This window comes from Haemaphysalis longicornis, unplaced genomic scaffold (genome assembly GCF_048455015.1).
Source record: "Haemaphysalis longicornis isolate Haplotype H1 unplaced genomic scaffold, Haemaphysalis longicornis Haplotype H1 scaffold_1, whole genome shotgun sequence".
In the NCBI taxonomy this organism is placed as follows: Eukaryota; Metazoa; Arthropoda; class Arachnida; order Ixodida; family Ixodidae; genus Haemaphysalis; species Haemaphysalis longicornis.
In genome coordinates, this window is record NW_027526203.1 from 92,259,614 (window position 1) to 92,281,461 (window position 21,848).

Here is a 21,848-nt window from a genome sequence, read left to right on the forward strand (position 1 = left end):
CTCAAAGAGGCAGAGGCTTTCGGAGAGCACGACAAGGTAGTTGAGTGCTTCGATCTTGAGCAGTTCTACCGCCGTCTACCAGAGAACCTGAGACTCTGGGTGCAAGATAGGCCAGGGGTAAGTACTGTGGATCAGGCAGCTCAGCTAGCCGACGAGTTTGTCGCACGTCGAGGTGCGCAGGGGCCGAAAGACGGCTACAAAGAGTTCAGGCCGAGGCCTGATAAGTCAGGGCCGAAAGGCAGAGCTCCCCAGGTAGACGGTGGAGCAAGGGAAGTTGCTTTCGTGGATAGAGAAACTGGCCACGATTACGAAGAGAGAGCAGCAGACGCTGAGGAGCAGCGCAGAAAGAAAGCTTTCGAAGCGCGCAGACAGGCTGCGTGTTACAACTGCGGCGAGACGGGACATTTGGCTGCCAGTTGTAAGAAAGGAAAACTCGTCTTTCACGTACTAGATCATAGTGAGGACAGCAGGCAGTTTCTAGAGCCGTACGTACGGGAGCTAGTCGTCAATGGTAAACCGTGCCGAGTTTTTCGTGACTCCGCGGCGACGGTAGACATGGTCCACCCCTCGTACGTTGAACCGGATCAGCTAACTGGGCAGTGTGTTTGGGTGAAGCCAGCCGTAGGTGCACAAAACGTGCGTCTGCCGATTGCTAAGGTCAGCATCGGAGGTCCGTTTGGTGAACTTGTGACGCAGGCAGCAGTATCCCCACAACTTCTGCCGGAGTACAGGTACCTATTCTCGAACAGGTCAGATCAGCTGTTAAGCGAAAAGGGGTAAAATTTTGAGAAACTGCCGAGGAAAGAACCAGCTGGGCTCGCTGCGAAGAGCTCGAGTAACGATAGGGTCGCCACCTCTGTGAGGAATGGCGAAACTCAGACAGAAAGCGATGATTGGGTATTTCCAGAGGCTCAAGACGGAGGGCAGCGTAAGTACACTGTGTGTAAGGCCCCTACGATGAGCGGAGATGTTTCATCGCCATGTTCACAGTGCGCTAGTTCACGGGAATCCTTGAAAACGGCTGTCGACCCGAACGCGCGCAGTTCGCGGGCAACTGAGCCGTCTTTTAAGACAGGACAGCCTAGGGGTAATGTGGTTCTGGCAGGAAGGAAGGGGAACGGAAACACGCTTCAGTCTTCGCGTGCCAAGGCTGTCGCTGAAAGCGCGAGTGGCGACGAGGTAGTGACTGTAGGGAACTACAATGTGTCTAAAGAGCTCGTCGTGCCCGTTTCACTCCCAGCTGATGCTCCCGACGATAGGCCAACATCGGCTGAGCTAGTTGAGGTTCAGGTGTCGCCTGTGGCTGAACCGCAGTCGGAAACCGACCAGCCTAGAGGAGAGAACGCAAACGCGTTCCGGCGTTTGCTTGCCGAACGCATTCGTAAAAAGGCGAGCAACGAGGATGTAGCAAAAACTTCAGCGCGTAATTGTGGCGCGGGTTTCAGTGCGAGCAAAGCCGTGAGCTCGCATCGCGCCGAGGGAACGCCGCCTAGAAGCAGTGCGCGCATAACGTATGAACGGGGGAAAATCCCGCTCGCTCCTCCGCGCGCTCGACCTTTGTCGAACAAGACGACCGGTGTCATTTCACACGGTCACAGCAGCGTTGAGAGAACGGCTGCAAGTAAAGTGCGGTACCGAAGGGGAAAAACTCAGGGCATTGACGAGAGCTCAAATCGCAGCTCTCGGCGCGAGAAATGGCCTGTAGACGCCTGACTTTCTCAAGTTAATTGTTTTTCCTGCAGCAGGTTTTCGCCCTTTACGATTACGTTTTTTTTGTATGGACATTTCCAATCATGCGAAATGTCACCTTTCAAGTTTGTGCACTTGTCTAAAGTACTGCTGGGCTAAAAATATAAGTAGTGTAGTTAGTTATTAGCGTATTTTTTCGCAACTAAAAGCCTGGTAGATCTTCATTGCGGATTTGTCTTCGCACTTGCCGGCGATGCGGTTGTCTTTTGCTGTGTTGTTCTGTTGCTTGCCTGACCAAGCCAGAGACGTTCTTGAGGAGCCACTACTCGTCCAGTGATCGGCCCTGTGAAGCTCCAGCACGGTGTCGTACAGCCCCGGCCTGGAGTCGAGCGTCTGCTGAGCACTTCACTGCGAAAGCATCCCTCCGGGCAACGGTTGCAGACCCTCATCCATCGGGATCTAGGACCCCCGGCGGAGAAGCTGTTACGAATCGGCCAACGCCGCCGTATTTTCCGGCATCAGCCACCACGTGGGAATCGACCACGTGCGCCCGCGTGTCGGTGAATCGTATTTTCGTGTCTCGCCATGCCGGGTCGGTCACCTCGCTTTGCAACGCGCCTCCGGCGGCTGCCAGCGGCACGCCCAGGCATGCGTCACGACGTTCGCCACACCCTTCAGGCACCTGCGCGTCGGTGAGTCCCGTCTTGACATCCCCGGCTCAGACGTTTCGCTATCGGCGCGATCAACATTCGCTAGCGCGACCCCGGCACCTTTCATGGACACTCTCTCCGCCCCCCTCTCGGACTCCACGTGGGGCGAACCCATGAATGACTCACGAACTATGGAAAGAGTGTGTGTGTGTCTGTGATGTTCGTGGCGTGTTACTCTTGGGGGCGTTTTTTGGGTATAAATAGAAGCAGCACAAACGTTGAATTTCATTCCTGTCTGAGCAGCGAATCCATGCGGTCGCTCTGCTCGAGTCCTGTATTGTAATCTCGCCCGTCGGGGCATTGTATGTTTTTTTGGCTTCGGCTCACCTCTCGCTATGAAGTAAACAGTTACGTTATCCTACTGCTCTGGACTTCTTCACGGCTGCAACACCGGCTGGCCGCTCGCACCATACACGCTACCCATCGTATGTTGGAGGCAACGGAGAACGGATCGGGTGCCCCCGCTCGGTCGCAACAACTGGTGTCAGCGCTGGGATGACATGGTTGCAACAGGCGTCACTTACCTTGTTAACCCGCGTTCCTAGGCCCAGGTTCGTTGATGTCGCCTTTTTTTCCCTTAAGGAACGAAAAATGTCGGGGCCATGCACTATCCACAACGGCGTGTTCTTCGCCTTACGGGAAAACACTTTCTTCACATTATCCAAGACTACGGTCCCCATGTGCACGCACGACACTTCCATTCTGCAAGGCTGCTACACTGGCTCTCTTGTTCCGCTCGATGTGACCCTGCTGTCTCCGAAATCGTACACAAGTTCCATATCACCATTACGTACTGCAGAAATGAGATGTGTCGGCAAAACAAAATCGCTTAGATATTTCGGACTCTCTTAATTATTAGTGTTCCGAAGAGTGATAAAGGAGGGGAAGAAGGAAAAACCGTTCGCTGTATTGAGGTTTTCCATGCTCTTACTCTAAATTCCCTTTAACATTAAAGGTCCTTATTGCTGTCGAGGCTTTGCCATGTTCAATGTTGCCGCGAACCATGCATTGGTTTGTTTTTTTTGTTTTTGTTTTGCCGCACGGCTGCGCCGGTCTGTGTTATCAGTGTTGTCATTGTGCCAAGGGAGGCGCGTGCTCCGTTCTTTCTGTGCCGCATGTGTTATCTCTTCTGATAGGGAGAGCGTTCCGAACTAACGTGAACAGCCTAGAATAATCTTCGTTGGTCTACAGTGTTCTGGATACAATTCCACGATTCGAGAAACCCTCGCGCCGAGTGATAAATTCCCGCAAAGCAGTTGCCCCGGCATTAGAATTGCCGACGCTCGCTTACGGACGCCACTTTGTTGACTGCTGCTTCGCAGCCTGTCTACTTTTTGAGCCGTTAGGGGAGCACAAGTTCCCTCCAATAAGCTTGTTTTTGCTTGAAGACACCTGCATCGTCTTTGGCTACGTGACATCTGGTGGAGGTGCGCGGTGCGCACTTTTAATGCTCCCAACGACCTGCGGAACCCGCCGAACTAGTCCAACTAGAGCCAGCCGCCGACGGCAAGGTCTCCCACCGGAGTTTGGTCTCCTGCCATACGGACCCGAAAGAAGAACCGCTGCAAACACAACCATGGTGCAAGAAGCAACGTCACCAATCGTTCTGCAGCAGCCTCGGGAACCGCCAGCATTCCGATGACCCCCGCAGAAGCCCCAGAAGAATGATTGGAGGCACTGGAGTGCGTACGGATCTTCAACATGTGGGACGACGAAGAAATGTTCTGGCATATTTTCGTTTGCTTGGAGGATTCAGCTCGAACTTGGTTCGATAAATAACTGGACTCAATTCAAAAGCGAGTTCCTGAAAAGATTCGCCACTGTCGTGCGGAAAAATCTAGCAGCACTTTTGCTGTAAATGCGCACTCAACACCACAACGAAAGGGTGGTGATCTTTGTTGAGGAGATGACGAGATTGTTTCGCCATGTGGACCCGGAAATGACTGAAAAGAAACTGAGGTTTTTGATGCGAGGTGTAATGGAAAGAGCTTTTCGCCTGCTTGTCCGCAACCCCCCCCCCCCCCCCAAGATGGTAACCGAATTCGCGTCTGAAGCCGTCACGATGGATAAGACGCTCGAAATTCGAACGAGGCATTACGATCGCCGTGGCAACGCGCTGTTCTCAGAGACCATCGGTGCCGGAACATTGCTCCGATACATTGCGCGAGACGATCCGAGCAGTGGTCAGAGAGGACCTCCGGAAACGTTTGCTAATGAAGCCGCAACCTCAAGTCGCTTCCCTGACGGACGCCATCCGAGAAGAGGTCCAACAGGCGCTGGGGACTTATACGCAATCCGAAGCACTGCGTGAGCCACAAGCTGTGACCTACTCCGCAGCTGTTCGTCGACCCCGCCCTGCTCCGACCAGTTGTCAAGAGGCCCCACCCTACCGCCGTCCAATGTCGCCCGCCCGACCATCTGTAGTACAAACCCAGACGCCGAGGACGACTGACGTGCGGCGAACGCCCGATAATCGCCTGCTGTTCTACCACTGCGGAGAGGCTGACCACATCTACCGTCGCTGCCCATACAAGAGACTTGGACTGCGTGGTTTCTCCGTCGATGCACCTCGCCCTCTCCCTGGAGAACGACCACGTGAGATCGACGAGTATCTATATGAAACCAGCCGTGACCGAGCCCGTTTCAACCATTCGCCATCGCCCTACCCATACCAGTCGCCCAACCGCCGTAGCATGGTGACTTCGCACGTGGAAGGTCCCCCAGCCCACGCGGGGGACACTAAAGGTAGCAACTTCGGGAGGTAAAGTTGCGCAACGGCGGAAAAAGGAAAAACCTCCAACGACGCAAGGACGCACCGAACGCCGTGATACACATGCCCTCAGCCCCACGACCATCTAACCCGGACGTGACTCCCGAGCACGACAACTACACGGCGCGACGCGTACCCGACATGACCAAGCCTGAAGATAAGAAGACGATGATAACGACGACGCATAATGCCCCACCGCCAACACGCACAAGCCGAGATACGACACCCCGACTTACCCGATACTCGAGGAAAGCGGCGTCCGACGTCCAGTTGTCTATCGACGGCTTTGATGTAGTCGCCCACATAGACACGGGAGCCCACTACTCAGTAATGAGCGGACCATTTGCGTCTAAGCTGAAAAAAGTTATGACCAGATGGGACGGTCCTCACATACGCACAGCAGGAGGCGACCTCGTGACGCCAAGTAGAACGCGCACATCCCGCGTCACCATACACGGCACGACGTACCCTGCCGCGTTCGTTATTTTGCCTTACTGCTCCCGCTACGTAATTGTCGGAATGGACTTTTTGACAGACAACGGCGGAATAATTGATCTGCAGACCAAGTCGATAACTTTTTCCTCCGATCACTCCATGACGCCGGAACCAAACCCCGAACAACGTGCTGCTGTACGGATCGCCGATGATCATGTCACCCTGACACCGTGTGCAAGCTTGATGATCAACGTCTACTGTTAAGGTGCTGCTCCGGACGTCGACGCTATCATGGAGAGTGACCAAATGTTGCTTTTCGACCGCGGTGTGTCTGTCGCAAGAGGCATTGTGCGGTTTAAGCAACGCAAATCCCACGTTTTTGTCACCAATTTCACCGAGGAATAACAGCATTTAAACAAGGGCGCTGCAATTGCGTTCCTCGAAGAAACGCAACAAGGAAGTCACATGATCGCAGTCGCTGACTTTGAACGCGTGCCCGAAGAAACCTTCAAGCTTCCGCATCCCTTCGACGTAAATCCGGCGTTACCACAAGAAGGAAGGAACACGTTATTGGCTTTGCTGCGTCTCTACAGCGAGTGTTTTTCGTCGAACTCAGTTACGTCAGACACCTCTGGCGAAGCACCGGATAATAACCAAAGATGGAGCCAGGCCTACCCGAAAGTCACCGTACAGCGTCTCGTCATACGAGCGCGAAGCCATCCGGACTCAAGTCGACGACATGCTCAGCGACGACATTATACAGCCATTGAAGAGCCCCTGGGCTGCACCGGTCGTACTCGTAAGAAAAAAATTCACGTCAATGCACCCTGTGAATGTGGATGGAAAGCAAAGCTGTAAATGGCACCCACAACGATTACCCATGCCTCGTCCCTTAAATTCACTCACGTCGCTCTACAAATAGTGAAACCAGAGAGAAGTGAAATGCACTTAACAACATTTCTTAATTCAAAGAGATAATCTTAGTGAGGTTAAATCAAAGCATGATGCATGAACGGTGGTTGGTTGAGTTGTATTGGTGTAGCACATGAGTGGAAACTCGTGTTTTATAAAATTAAAGGAAGCTCAAACCCGGTGTTAGACGATCTCACTTCCCCGTCTCTGCCACCGCGGACGGAGGCGACGATATCGGCGGCGGAGACGGAGGAGGAGGATCTGGAAGAGGCGCAAATCCTTCTATTCAGATTATACGCCTAGAGAACGGCCTGTAGGGGCGCCACTGAAATCCCCCAGCGGCCCGTTTCGAAAGCAGCCGCTGGAGTCCGCGCCACGCTCCCCACAGTCGCCGCTGATTTTGCGGCACGTTCATAACCGGGAATAGCCGTTTGCGGGTGTTTGAAATCCATGTTTATGTGGAGCAGTCACTCTGTTCGCAAATGGGGTGTGTTTACGTAAGTGCAATTGTTTCTGACGCGATCTTAGTGTGGTATATGTCTGTATAAGCGCCAGGTGTGGGTCCCAGGCAAGAGTCGCGGAACCGGCGTATGATGGAGCCGATTGTAGTTACAGTGCCCTGAATATACTAGCAGTGTCTCCGTAACCACCGGTTCCTGAGATGTTCATGCTACAGCTATACACTACGATGTAAATCAGTTTTCTGCGTTTACATAATCAGCGGAGCACTCATACCTGTCAGCACGCCAGTTACGTTTGCGAATGTTATATCTCAGATATTGATCACCACCATTTACAAGCCAGAACTGTGTTAGTTTCGGGAATATTCAACAAAAGTACGATGGACAATGCATAATTATACTCTGGGATCAGCAAACGACAGAGTCGTCTTGTCGTGAGGTGAGCGCCCGCAAACATTCATCTGCTACATATATCCTCTGCGAACAGCGCGGAGAAAAAAGACGGAACTTGAGGGTTCTGCATTGATTACTGGAGACTGAACAAAATAACTAAAAAGTACGTGCACCCCCTGCCACGTATCGACGACGCCCTCGACCACCTCGCCACGGGAAGTACTTCTCATCGATGGATCTGAAGACCAGCTACTGGCAAACAGAAGTGGACGAGAGAAACCGAGAGAAGACTGCATTTATAACCCCGCACGGTCTATACGAGTTCACGTTGATGCCGTTTCGGCTGTGCACGGCGCTCGCAACGTTTCAAAGAGTCATGGATACGTACTATACTAGCTGGCCTAAAGTGGCACAACGGCCTCGTATACCTCGACGACGTTGCGGTATTCGCCCAGACTTTCGATGAACACCTTGCAAGGTTCGAGTCTGTACTCGGGGCTATTCGCTTGTCGGGGTTAACGCTGAAGCCTGAGAAGTGCCGCTTCACCACCCCCAAACGAACGGACTAACGGAACGCCTGAACAAGACAATCGCGGATATGCTGTCAATGTACGTCGACGTTGAACATAAGACTTGGGACGAAGTGCTACCGTACGTCACCTTCGCGTACAACACGGCTATCCAGGAAACTACACAGAAGACGCCGTTCGAGGTTGTCTACGGAAGACGGCCGACTGCGATGCTCGACGCCATGCTTCCGCACGTAGAAGACGACGACATCAACGCCGACGTCCAAGGCTACCTTCAGCATGCGGAGGAGGCCCGCCAGCTTGCTCGAGTTCGCACAACGGACCAGCAGCTGGTGGATGCGAGACGCTATAACCTCCGACGCCGAGACGTCGAGTACCGCCCAGGGGATCGTGTGTGGGTTTGGACTCCGATCCGACGGCTTGGACTCAGTGGGTAGCTTCTACGACAGTATTTCTGACCCTACGGGATTCTACAACGTGTTGGCCACTTTACTTGCGAGGGGATCCCCGATGGGGATTCAGGAACATCACGACGACGTACGTGGCCCGAAGTCGCCCACGTGGTTCGCTTAAAACATTTCTACGGACGATGACGGACTTTTATTTTTATTTGTTCGGACTGTCGCTTATGTTATCATCGGGTCTAGGCACTCTTAGAGAGGGGTAATGCCGCGAACCGTGCATTGGTTTTTTTTTGTGTTTTGCTTTTGCCACCCGTTCGCGCCGGTCTGTGTTATCGGTGTTGTCTGTGTGCCAAGGGAGGCGCGTGCTCCGTTCTTTCCCTGCCGCATTTGTTATCTCTTCTGATAGGGAGAGCGTTCCGAACTAACGTGAACAGCCTAGAATAATCTTCGTTGGTCTACAGTGTTCTGGATACAATTCGACGGTTCGACAAACCCTCGCGCCGAGTGATGAATTCCCGCAGAGCAGATGCCGCGGCATTCGAATCGCCGACGCTCGCTTACGCACGTCACTTTGTTGACTGCTGCTTCGCCGCCTGTGTACTTTTTGAGTTGTTAGGGGAGCACAAGTTCGCTCCAATGAACTTGTTTTTTTTTTCGAGACACCTGCGTCGTCTTTGGCTACATGACAATATGCTTCTTCGTTTCTCTGGGCACCAAAATGGAGTGCTTGGCCACCGCGCTGGAGTATATTTAGACACCAGAAAGCGCGGTCGTATTTTTGGGGGGTTTAGTTCTATTCAGAATCGGGCCTAGAGTGTGCATGCCTGTTTTAAATGGTTACGAGTAAGGTGGATGAACCCCTTGAACTGCGCCCGTTCAATATGTATAAACGGGTTTGTGTAGCTCATGCACACATATATACAGACACCGAAACACACAGGCATGCGTCACGATTACGCGTTAAACGGACCGCTGCTACAGCAGCTTGCGCTGTGCCCATCAGCCGTAGGCTCAGTTCGCGAGCCTGAGAGGCGGTGCATGGTCAATGGAGAAACCTGGCGCTTAAAGCCGAACACTCCATTGCGCATCCATGGGAGGGGACGGGTAAAAGTGATCGCTTTCCTAAGCGTTTGAAACTAGTGCCACTAGCCGTACTGTATGCGTCACCATGCTCAAACGCCCCAAATGGTTGCCCTGGATTATCTATCTTTTGGCATCGTTTTACACCGCTGTGCCCCCCCCCCCCCCACCACATGTTTAACTCTTTCAAGTTAGCCTGCATTGAGCCGCCGACGGTGCGTCCTTAAAGTTGTTCCGCCCTCGTTCTGGCCTTCCAATTCGTACATGTCCCGTAACGGGTGTGACAGTATGCTTCTATAGGGTGAAATAGACTTCCTACTACTGCTAATCTTTCACAAAAAACCAAATTGATCATAGCGCATCAATGTATAAGAGCTAACGCAGAGCTATAATGAGTAGGATGCATAGGTGTTTTTCTTTGTGCTGAGGCTTTTTGCCCACCTAGTACTCTTGTATATTGTTTTTGTCTGGATATAGTATCTGTGCTTGTATATAACATCATCATCACCTTCGTGCCATCATTATCAATGCTCGCTTCATACGCGACATGAAGCTGAGATACACTCTGTAATGCTTCCTATTCAGACTGGCAGTTGATCCCAAGAGCCAATCACCCAACTTCGTACAATATTACAGACTCATGTGAATTTGGAAACTCTATATCTTTTCAATTGATTATACGAGTCATAAATTATAATGATTCATTTCTCCCTAGAGATGGTATTTTCCAGGGATAAATTTTCGCGTTGCATGTTTTCGTCAACTGCGTTGCTGTTCGCTGCTGACATCCCCATTTATGATATCGAATCCAACTCATGAAACGCTGCATAGGCTTGAAGGCCAGTTTTAATTATGAGGTTTCACTGAGGCCCTGCCAACTTATTGACATTAACGTCATTTTTTTCGCCTCTATTCCAATGCACAATCTTCGACGCTGGCAACGAAAGGCGTGTGCTCACAGCCGCAAGACCCGGGACCATGTTACGCCTACCTACGGCGCTTCTACTATGACCGCGATCAAGATCGCTGTCTACCCTTCATCTTTGGCGGCTGCCTGGGCAACGGGAACAACTTCTACACAAGCGCCCAGTGCAACCGACACTGCCGGTGTAAGTCGCCGTACAATTGTACTCGATCTTGCATGCCCGATACGCCTACAGCTTACTGATGGTATCAAAAAAGCCAAGCGACATTTTTACGGCGTGTCAATGAAAAACTTCCTTTTGCAATCTCCGGCAAAATTCTGGAAACACTTTGCACCAAGAAAACAAGCGTTCCCTGGTGTGGACATACACTGACATTGAGAGACAAACAAAAGAGTCATCGCGAAATCCTTTAATAATTTTTTTAAAGCAAAGCTTTTTACCCCTACCCCCCAAGGGTTCTTTCGCGACCGTTGGTGTCTCCAGAAAACTCCAGCAAACAAATAAAAGAATTTACTGGCACCTCGAGGAATCGAACCTACAACTAATAGACTAATAAAGCGAGATCCCGTTGTTTTACCGATTTAGCTACGAGCCCACCCGATGACTGGGAGGACAGGTGGTGTACTCACCAAGCACATCTACGGGTTTACCCCCTGCGTTTTGCTGAATGCCACGTGAAAGCGTCACGCGACCACTCACGCGCATCTAGCGGCCCTGTGCGCACCTTGCTCATGTGCTAAGAGTTACAAAAATTAAAGTAACCTCACACCAATGCATGGCATCTCACTTCTAGTACGCCAATGTGCTAAAGCCTGTGGCCTCCAGTGTTCACGTAAACAATCACAGCTCCTTGTCGTCCGCCCTCACGCCAAACCAAGGAATACATTCAAATACTCCTTGATGGCCAGGCCATCACTCCAAGCTCCAGCATCAAGACCCTGGGCCTGCATCTCGAGGCTAACACCAAGAGTGACGTCTCCTTGCAGCACCTAAAAACAGCATTAACCAAATCATACACATGATCAGGCGAGTTGCCACCAAGACGCGAGGCTTAAAGGAATCCGGTACCTTTCGATTAATTGAAGCTTTTGTCCTCTCGAGAGTCACTTACGTCAACCCCCTGTCTTCTCGACAAAGAAGACATAGAGATGCTTTATATAATGATTAGAAAGGCGGTCGAGCAGGTCATTGGTCTTCTCATGAGTGCGTCCACACAGAGGCTGCTTAGCACGGAGCTCCTCAACACGGTGGAAGAGGTGATAGAAGGCCATCTTTCTAACCAGAAGGTCCGACTCAGAATTGCGATGGGTAACCGCGTGCTTCACCAGATTGGCTGGGCAGCCCAGAATGTCACTCCGCTTGACGTACTCCTATACTCTTGGCGACTAAAACTAAAGATGCTCCTTTTGCTTAGAAATATGAACCCCTCACATGACGAGGGTCACCGAAAAGCACGGGCTCAAGCGCTAAACACCACTTTCGGTGGCGATCATGGGTATCCACACAGACGCCTCCAAACATCGAAGGCAGCAATACGCCATCATCGTGGCTACCTCCAGAACCAACCTCCTTGCGTGCACCTCGCTTAGGAGCCAAGAAATGACGGCAGCAGAAGCGGCAGCCATCACCTTGGCTCTCGCTCAACCAGGGGTTCGGAGGATAGTCATCGATTCTCAGCAAGTCTACTGGAATTACCATTGGGGTTGGGTGTCCGGACCTGCACTGCGCGTGCTAAAAACCACTCCCCAAGCGGTTCCATTTAACTCATCTGGACACCCTCTCACGCTTCAATGGAGGGCAACAAATACGCCCACCCAACAAGCCTGAGCTTTTACCTCCCGTGCTATGGAGCTGCACGAGGACAGTCACCCGCTTGTAACGTTCAGGGAGATAACCCAGCATTATCGCCTTCTGAGACAGACCGTACATTCGCCTTACCGTGACCTTTCCAGACAACAAAAAACCACCTTACGGCTCATACTATCCGTGCTCCTTCCCACAGCCTACGCGTCTTCACTTAATGTATCCGAATCGCTATGACGCTGAATGTAAATTTTGCTCAGAAGTAGGAACACTCCTCCCCGTAATCGGGGTGTGAGTCTTTAGCCCTGAGCACCCTCCTCTCTTTCCGTCAACTACCCAACAAGAGCAATGGGAGATGATGCTGTCCAGGCCCTCTCTACCTACCCAGCTTCAGCGGGTGGAGAGAGCACAGGCCGCGCGGACTGCATATGGGCCCCACAGAAGAAGGAATCACTCCCCAGGCCTGCACTCTGGGCCGTTCAGAAATCTGAACAGAATTATTTCTTTCTCTGCCGCAAATCTTGTCGCATCCGTCCGCGGCGCAGAGACGGAGAAGACAGATCGTCTAACAGCGGTTTGGAGCTTACTTTATTATTATAACAAAGGTTTCCACTCTTGTGCTACACCAATACAACTCAACGAAACACCGTTCATGCTTCATGCATTGATTTAACCTTAACAGGAATATCTGTTTGAAGTAATAAATGGTGTGGTTAAGTACATTTCATTTCTTTCTGGTGTTGCTATTTGTAGAGCGATGTGAGTGAATTTAAGTGACGTCGCATGGGTAATCGTTATGGGTGCCGTTTACAGCTTTGCTTTCCAACCACTGGGTGGACTGGCGCGATTTTTTTGTCTCTGTTTTCACCAGTGACAACGGTATTAGACCACAGTTTCATTCTGACGATGTCCCACCGATTTGTAGCGTTTCTGTAGGTCAGGAAGGAGTGCTGGCGCTACTGTTGGACGTTGATACAAAGAAATCGCCAGGAATTGACCATGTACCTAATGTCTTGCTAGTACGATTTGCCGAATTGTGCTCCCATTACTTGACTATTATATACAATAAGTCGCTGTCGCAATTTGAACTTCCTGAAAGACTGAACACCAATCGCATTCCATCTTACTGACCGATTTCGTTATTATACACTAGAGGAAAAATTCTCGAGCACATAATCTTTAAGCGTTTATCACAATTCTTGGAAGAGCACAACATCATTAATTCCTGCCAACACGGTTTCAGGAAAGGGTTATGGACGGAAGGGGTTAACAACGCCGCTTGTCGAAACCATCCATGACTTCAGCGCTGTCCTAGATAAGCGAGGCCAAATCGACGCTATTTTTGTTGACTTCGAGAAAGCTTTTGACCGCGTGTAGCATCCGAAATTACTGTTAAAGCTTCAATCAGTTCTGAAGAACGACGCTGTGCTTGGTTGGATTGAGGCCTATTTTTCTTCCAGGTGCCAAAGCGTCGTTATTTACGGCGAGTATTCAAACCCACATGTAGTTCGTTCTGGTATTCCGCAGGGGTCCATTCTTGGTCCCCTTTTCTTCTTAATTTATATTAATGATATCACGAGCGGCATATCGGTAAAAATGAAATTGTTTGCATATGACTGCGTGCTTTATCAGGAACTAAAAAATTCTGCTGACCAAGCTCTTCTAAATTCGGCACTAGACAAGCTTCAATCATGGTGCGAAACCTGGCAGATGAAGGTTAATGTGAACAAAACCGTATCCATGATGATTACGCGAAAGCGGGAACCTTTAATATTTTCATATTGTATCGGTAGTCACGCTTTATCATCCGTAAATAACTACAAATACTTAGAAGTAATAATTTCCTCAGATATGCGATGGAACGATCATGTTACGTACATAAAAAACAAAGCGATGCGCACCTTCGGGTATCTCATAAGGACATTGAAAACGTCTACAAAAGAAATCAAACTACTAGCCTACAAAACCTATCTCCGACCAATATTAGAGTATGCCTCAGTGGTCTGGGATCCTCACACACAGGTCAATATCGCAAAATTAGAAAGCATACAACGAAAAGTCACCCGATTTGTCAACAACAGTTACAGTTGGCGCATATCACCCAGTGTGCTTTTAGAAAACGCGCAGTTAGATACTTTACAGTGTAGACGGTATTATGACAGGCAAAAACTTCTGTACCTAATTTTCCATGACAAAACAGGCATAAAAAAAATACGTACAAGGAACCAGTGGTTGCCCGTTCTACACGCTCACAACACTCTAAAAAACTAAAAGACTTCTCTTGCAGAATGGATGCCTTTAAAAATTCTTTTTTTCCGAGAACCATTCGTGAGTGGAATCGGCTAAGAGCAGACATTGTGGAATGTGCGTCCCTTGAACCTTTTCTATCAGCGTTAAAAAAATAAGTCTTGATTTACGCCCCCTCGTTCGTTCTTTTCCTGGACTATCATGTGGGGCGCGCACGGCGCCGCAACGCCAACTACTTGTCCTGCGCCGGTCTCTAAAAACGCAATTTCAAAAGCGAATTTAGTGGTCAGTGTGTTATCTTGTCGCTGCAGACCACGACGCATTTATTCTTGCTTATCTCTTGTGTTGTGCAGTCCTGTTGTGAAATTTTGCTTCTCCCTGGCTTGATTTTGTATGAGGTGCTGTATGGTTCGCTGGCCGTACCCCAGTGAACTGCTTTCATATACATGTTCATCTATCTTGTGTCATCTATATACTGTATTGCTCACTCCTGCCAAGGACCTTGCTACAAAGGTCGGCAGTATTACAGAAATAAATAAATAAATAAATAAATAAATAAATAAATAAATAAATAAATAGAGGACTTACTCGCTGGAACTGCCAGTACAGACGACCCTTGGGAAGGGCTTACTGGTACAAGCCTCACGTTATGATATGCACAGCAAATGGTCAGCATTCGCCGTTCGCGTAACACCTTCCATTTGCGGGTGTTTCACGCAACTCCGAATTCGGCACAAGGGCCGTTGAAGATGCATTCTGCTGTGGGGTCTTGACCATTAGAACGTTAGTTCAAAAGCAGCATTACGCTGTGTTTTATAGCAGAGTTCAATACGGCGCTGCGGTAAGATTATATCATTGTAGATAGGCGTTGCCTACGCTGACCCAGCCTGAAAATAGCACGGCCTGACATTGCCCGCCGTAAGCACATGTACTGGGTCCGCGCCCTAACGGACTTCGCCCGTGTGGTGGCAGATATTCGCCTCCATGGCCTTAGATTCCCAACAACGGGATCTTCATCTATCCTGTCGTCCCACCTTTTTCAAGCGACAAGGGTCAAGTGTTTCTTATCAAAGAGCGAGGACTGCTCTTGGCAGCAATGAATGGATGGATGGCGACAACTTTATTATAGAAGGATCAACATTTGGGCAAGTTGGTACTGGTTATGTATCATCTCGACGAAACAGCGTAAAAAACGGGGACACTAGGAGAGAAAGACAACAGGACGACGCTGTACTCACAACTATTTTTTAATAAACTGCACCACGCATATATATACTATGTCCCCAAAACCCACGTGCGCTCGCAACATGACGCACATCGAGATTATCACTACAAAGTAACACCAAACTCTAAGTCACGGACTTATCTAGAAATAGGAATTCTTTTTCATGTAATGCTATCGACGGCTCACTTATGCAGATATCGCCTGTTTTTCTAATGTGAAATGCTTCGATAACTTCCCTAGTGGTCTGATTAGTGTGAACCGAAAGGATGGTGGTGTCATGAAAAAGCGGAAAACACCCATGCTCGGAACAGTGTCTGGTGACATGTGAATTTTTCTTGTTTTTTAGTGCGTTTTTGTGCTCTAATAATCTTATATTAATGCAACGACCGGTTTGCCCAACATAAACGTGGCCACAATTAAACGGAATTTGATAGACCATCCCCGTTTTACACTCGACTAGAGGGGACCTGTGCTTAACAGAGCATTTCTTTTTTACTGCAATATCAGATTCTGCCAATTTTCTTTCTATTCGACCACATATTTTTCCCATCTTAATGGGTGCTGAAAAAACAACATTGATACCAAATCTACCAGCTACATTTTTGAGCCCATGTGACAATTTATGCTTATACGGAATTACTACCACTTTTTTCTTTTTACAAGGTTCACCCTCCCTTGGTTCTACGGAGGTAACTTCTTTTATCCGCCTAAGAAGCTTTCTTGTTGTTGCACAAAGAACATGCTCAGGAAAACCTGCCGTTCTTAACCGCTCCATTTGTACTACAAAACTTTTTGAAACCTGATGAAAGCAAGACCTGGAGAGGGCCGATAACAAGCACGAGGAGGCAATGCCATTTTTTACGATCTTGGAATGCGAGGAATTAAAATTGAGTATGGGTTTTTCCGATCTCGGGCTGTATTCCCAGCACACGTGCGCATTAGTTAGAGTTTAACATCTAAAAATTGCAACTGATTATTATTTGGTACTTCATGCGTGAACTGTAGACCAAAGCCATTATTATGGAAAATTTGAACCACCTCTGTAACTGTCTGTTTGAAATCACACTTCTTCACAAAAACAAGAAAATCGTCTACGTATCTTAGAACTTTAATTACTACGTCTTCCCCCCTTTTATCAATATTCCTCTCCACCCTGGCCAGAAAAATATTGCTGAGTACTGGTGCAACTTTTGACCCGATGCACACCCCCGACCGTTGGCGGTACATATTCCCTCCCCACTTCACACAGGTAGACGCTAAATAGAAAGAAAGTATTTCAAGAAAACTGCTGACCGACACACTGCTACTATTACAGAACTTTAGCTCATCATTATCTTCGGTTATACATAGTTTTACACTTTTCATTAATTCATTATGCGGTATGCTATAATATAAGTCTTGTACATCAACACTGAACATATTACACACTCCCGGGTTTGACTGAACAAGAAAATCGACAAGAACACTGGAGTTTTCTACTAGTAGTAGTAGTGCCTGGTAGTAGTAGTAGTAGTAGTGCCTGGGAGTAGTGCCTGGGAGTGTATATAGCAGGAAAGCGATAGCTGCCGTGGAAAAAAGTTTCAACAAAGTAGATTTTAAGCCGGCAGAGGTGAAGGAACACGCGGTCTCATTGCTTCACTCGCACAACCTACAGAAGTTAGCAGAAACAGTAAGTAAAGCGAGTAAAGGGTGTTTAGATATATTCTTTTCTGCAAAAACCCACAAACCTGATATTCCGTTCAGGGCAATAGTCACAGAAAGAGATACGTGGCAGCGAGCAGTGTCAGGGTACCTTCAAAAACATCTCCAGTCTTTAGCAATTGTGGACCCTTTCTTAGTAGAAAACTCCAGTGTTCTTGTCGATTTTCTTATTCAGTCAAACCCGGGAGTGTGTATTATGTTCAGTGTTGATGTACAATACTTATATTATAGCATACCGCATAATGAAATAATGAAAAGTGTAAAACTATGTATAACCGAAGATAATGATGAGCTAAAGTTCTGTAATAGTAGCGGTGTGTCGGTCAGCAGTTTTCTTGAAATACTTTCTTTCTATTTAGCGTCTACCTGTGTGAAGTGGGGAGGGAATATGTACCGCCAACGGTCGGGGGTGTGCATCGGGTCAAAAGTTGCACCAGTACTCAGCAATATTTTTCTGGCCAGGGTGGATAGGAATATTGATAAAAGGGGGGAAGACGTAGTAATTAAAGTTCTAAGATACGTAGACGATTTTCTTGTTTTTGTGAAGAAGTGTGATTTCAAACAGACAGTTACAGAGGTGGTTCAAATTTTCCATAATAATGGCTTTGGTCTACAGTTCACGCATAAAGTACCAAATAATAATCAGTTGCAATTTTTAGATGTTAAACTCTATTTAACTAATGCGCACGTGTGCTGGGAATACAGCCCGAGATCGGAAAAACCCATACTCAATTTTAATTCCTCGCATTCCAAGATCGTAAAAAATGGCATTGCCTCCTCGTGCTTGTTATCGGCCCTCTCCAGGTCTTGCTTTCATCAGGTTTCAAAAAGTTTTGTAGTACAAATGGAGTGGTTAAGAACGGCAGGTTTTCCTGAGCATGTTCTTTGTGCAACAACAAGAAAGCTTCTTAGGCGGATAAAAGAAGTTACCTCCGTAGAACCAAGGGAGGGTGAACCTTGTAAAAAGAAAAAAGTGGTAGTAATTCCGTATAAGCATAAATTGTCACATGGGCTCAAAAATGTAGCTGGTAGATTTGGTATCAATGTTGTTTTTTCAGCACCCATTAAGATGGGAAAAATATGTGGTCGAATAGAAAGAAAATTGGCAGAATCTGATATTGCAGTAAAAAAGAAATGCTCTGTTAAGCACAGGTCCCCTCTAGTCGAGTGTAAAACGGGGGTGGTCTATCAAATTACGTTTAATTGTGGCCACGTTTATGTTGGGCAAACCGGTCGTTGCATTAATATAAGATTATTAGAGCACAAAAACGCACTAAAAAACAAGAAAGATTCACATGTCACCAGACACTGTTCCGAGCATGGGTGTTTTCCGCTTTTTCATGACACCACCATCCTTTCGGTTCACACTAATCAGACCACTAGGGAAGTTATCGAAGCATTTCACATTAGAAAAAGAGGCGATATCTGCTTAAGTGAGCCGTCGATAGCATTACATGAAAAAGAATTCTTATTTCTAGATAAGTCCGTGACTTAGAGTTTGGTGTTACTTTGTAGTGATAATCTCGATGTGCGTCATGTTGCGAGCGCACGTGGGTTTTGGGGACATAGTATATATATGCGTGGTGCAGTTTATTAAAAAATAGTTGTGAGTACAGCGTCGTCCTGTTGTCTTTCTCTCCTAGTGTCCCCGTTTTTTACGCTGTTTCGTCAAGATGATACATAACAACTTTATTGGTAGCCTGCAGATCGACGCCCTAGAGCGCCGCGACGCGGGCCTCTACGTCTTCCTGGCAGGGTCCTCTACTCGGTGTCGTCTTCTGCTACTCCCGTGATTCGTCCCCCGTGAAGGCAAATCCACGTCGTTTTCGCTGGGCTTCGGCCTTTCGAGAGTCTCCAGCACCTGCTAGACGGCCCACGATTGTTCTTGGTCGCAGCTCACCATCACTGTTTATAGCCTCGACAGTGGTCTTCCTCTTCTTGTTGACGCCCGATCTGGAAACTGCATACAGTCCCATAACACCAGCACGAAGTCTTCCCTCCCCCACTTGCATACCCGGCACGTGTGGGACAGATAGGCTTCTGGATATATGTGCTTCATGAGGACCGGGGTGGGTAGCGTCCCTGTCTGCAGCTGTCGTAACACGGCTCAGCCCCGGGTGAGGCAGCCGGACAGTCCTTCGAGCCACGAGGTGGAACTTTGTGACCTCGTTATAGTCTGTCATGCGGTCCTTGACTTCACACCACTCCGGACGGTCGATTGCGGTGGCGCGGTTGGTTAGCGCTCGCGCCATCGCGTGTGCCCTCTCGTTGTGGTTGTTCGTTGCCGACGCGTCTTCACCTGCGTGCGCCGGAAACCATTTGAGACGTATGATTCTGTTTTCCAGCTGTAACCTTGCCGTCCGCAGCAGTCGCTCCGCTTCCTTACATAGTCGGCCCCTGGAGAAATGTCGCACCGCATTCCTCGAGTCACTCAGCACGGTCTGGCTCTCGGCGTCTGCAATAGCCAGGGAGATGGCCACCTCCTCCTCGTCGGACGCCTCTTTACTGGAACGCTCGCCACCGCCTTCGTGGCACCAGTCGATGCCTAGAAAGCGACCGACGCAAAATGTTCTCGTTCTCCTTGATACTCGGCCGCGTTCACGTACCTCGCGTGCCCGTCGCTTGGGTGTAGATCGATGAGGGCCATGGCCCTCGCCGCTCGTCTGCCTCTGTTGCGCTGCGGATTTACGTTCCTGGGTAGAGGGTCTACCTGATCCGGCACCGGGGGACTGCTTTTCGCGTTCCCCGCCGCTGTCTCGTACCCCAGGTCACGCAGTATTCTCCTGCGTGCCTCGGTCGTAGACAGTCGCTCCAGCTGGGAGGTCCGTAGTGCTTCTTCCATCTCCTCGGGCGTGTTGTGCACGCCCAGGCTCAGGAACTTGGTCGTACTCGTGCCCTCGAACCGCCCGAGCGCCGCCTTATAGGCGCGTTGTATGATGGCGTAATTCTTGTTGCGCTCGCCCTGCAGCCAGTTGTGGTATACTATAGGCACGTTGTATGATGGCGTGATTATTGTTGCGCTCGCTCTGCAGCCAGTTGTGGTATCCCGCGACGTACGCGATGTGACTCATCACAAAGGATTGGACGAGCCTGATCAGACTGTCCTCCTTCACCCCTGCCTTGCGGTTGGTGACCCTCTTGATGAGTCGCATCACAATGGCCACCTTCGCGTTCAGTCGGGAGACGGTGTCGCCGTTTCTCCGGTGCTTTTCGACCACCATGCCGAGGAGGCGGATCTTCCCGACCTCGGGGATCACTTGGCCGCTCCTCGTCACGACATTGATCTTCTCGTACTCTCTTGGCTTGTATTTGCTTCGGTTCGCTTTTTTCGGGCGTAGCACCAGCAGCTCCGACTTGCATGGTGAACATATCAGGCCGGAACTGTCGAGCTGGTCATCGATCGCGTTGACTGCTTCCTGCAGTTTGCCCTCGATGTGAGCGTCGCTGCCTCCTTGGACCCACAAGGTAATATCGTCAATGTAAATGGTATGCCTCACGCCCTCGATCGTCTCGAGGTGCTCAGCCAGCCCGTTCATCACCAGGTTGAACAGCAGCGGCAAGATGATGCACCCTTGCGGAGTCCCCATGACGCCGAGAATCTTCTCGTGCAATTGCAGACCGCCGGCGCGAAGCTGGGCGGTCCGATCCGTCAGGAAGTATCGTATGTAATTGTACGGCTGTTCACTAATGCCGAATCTCGACAACTGCTCCAGGATCGCCGAGTGGTTCACCTTTTTGAAGGCGCTCTGGAGGTCCAGTTCCAGGATGGCCTTTTTATCTTGTGCCTTGACTTAGTCGTCGACGATCTCGTTCTTGAGTAATATCATCGCGTCCTGTGTGCTCAGATGCTGCCTAAACCTGATAACTGACGAAGAGTAGAGCCCTGACCGCTCAAGGTAGTCCTGCCACCGTTTCATGAGGACGCGCTCCAGAATCTTGCCTAAGCGCGACGTGAGCGAAATGGGCAAGGTGCCGATGGGCATGGAGCAAAATGGGCAGCCAGGCCAGCCGCCGAGCACGACGTGCTCGGCGGCTTGCCTGGCTCGGGGATGTGGATAGCCCTGGCTGTCTTCCACTGCATCGACAGCATCCCCGACTTTCAGCACTTTGAGCTCTTCTAGTGGCTCGTCCTTCAGGTTCCTGAGCGTCTTGTTCGTGATGGGGTCCGGTCCAGCCGCAGACGTGCCGTTCAGCTCGTGCAGAATCGTCCTTACCTCCTCGACGTCTATTTCCCGGTCGAGTTTGTCGTTGGCTTCGCCCTCGTAAGCATGATGCTGCTCCGTGTCCGTTACCGGCCGGTACTTGTCGATTCTTTTGACGACTTCTGCTTCCCCGTGCTCGCTGGTCACGCTGATGAGGAAGTGACGCTGGCGGGTCTTAGTCTTCCTCTCATCAAGCAGGTGACGCAACAGGTTTCAGTTCTTGCGGCAGAGCATCTCGCCGTGCGCCATGCTGCAGATCTCAATCCACTGCTGCGCGCACAGCACTCGGCAGTTGTTTTCGATAGCTCGGTTGGGTTCCGCCACTTTCTTACGTAACCTGGAGTTGAGCCACTTGCTAAG

General features: G+C 49.7%; 1 protein-coding gene across 12 annotated transcripts in view; it reads left to right on the forward strand.

Annotated features, from left to right (window-relative positions):
* LOC144178022 (papilin-like) overlaps nucleotides 1-21,848 on the forward strand; it is a 758,094-nt gene that overhangs the window by 577,808 nt on the left and 158,438 nt on the right. For 9 of the 12 annotated variants that reach the window (XM_077705608.1, XM_077705588.1, XM_077705577.1 and 6 more), the window contains one exon: nucleotides 10,332-10,493. The exons of the other annotated variants lie outside the window; for them this stretch is intronic. In XM_077705608.1, the coding sequence (XP_077561734.1) occupies nucleotides 10,332-10,493 (162 nt within the window). The remainder of the gene's footprint in view (nucleotides 1-10,331; nucleotides 10,494-21,848) is intronic. 12 annotated transcript variants of the gene reach the window in all.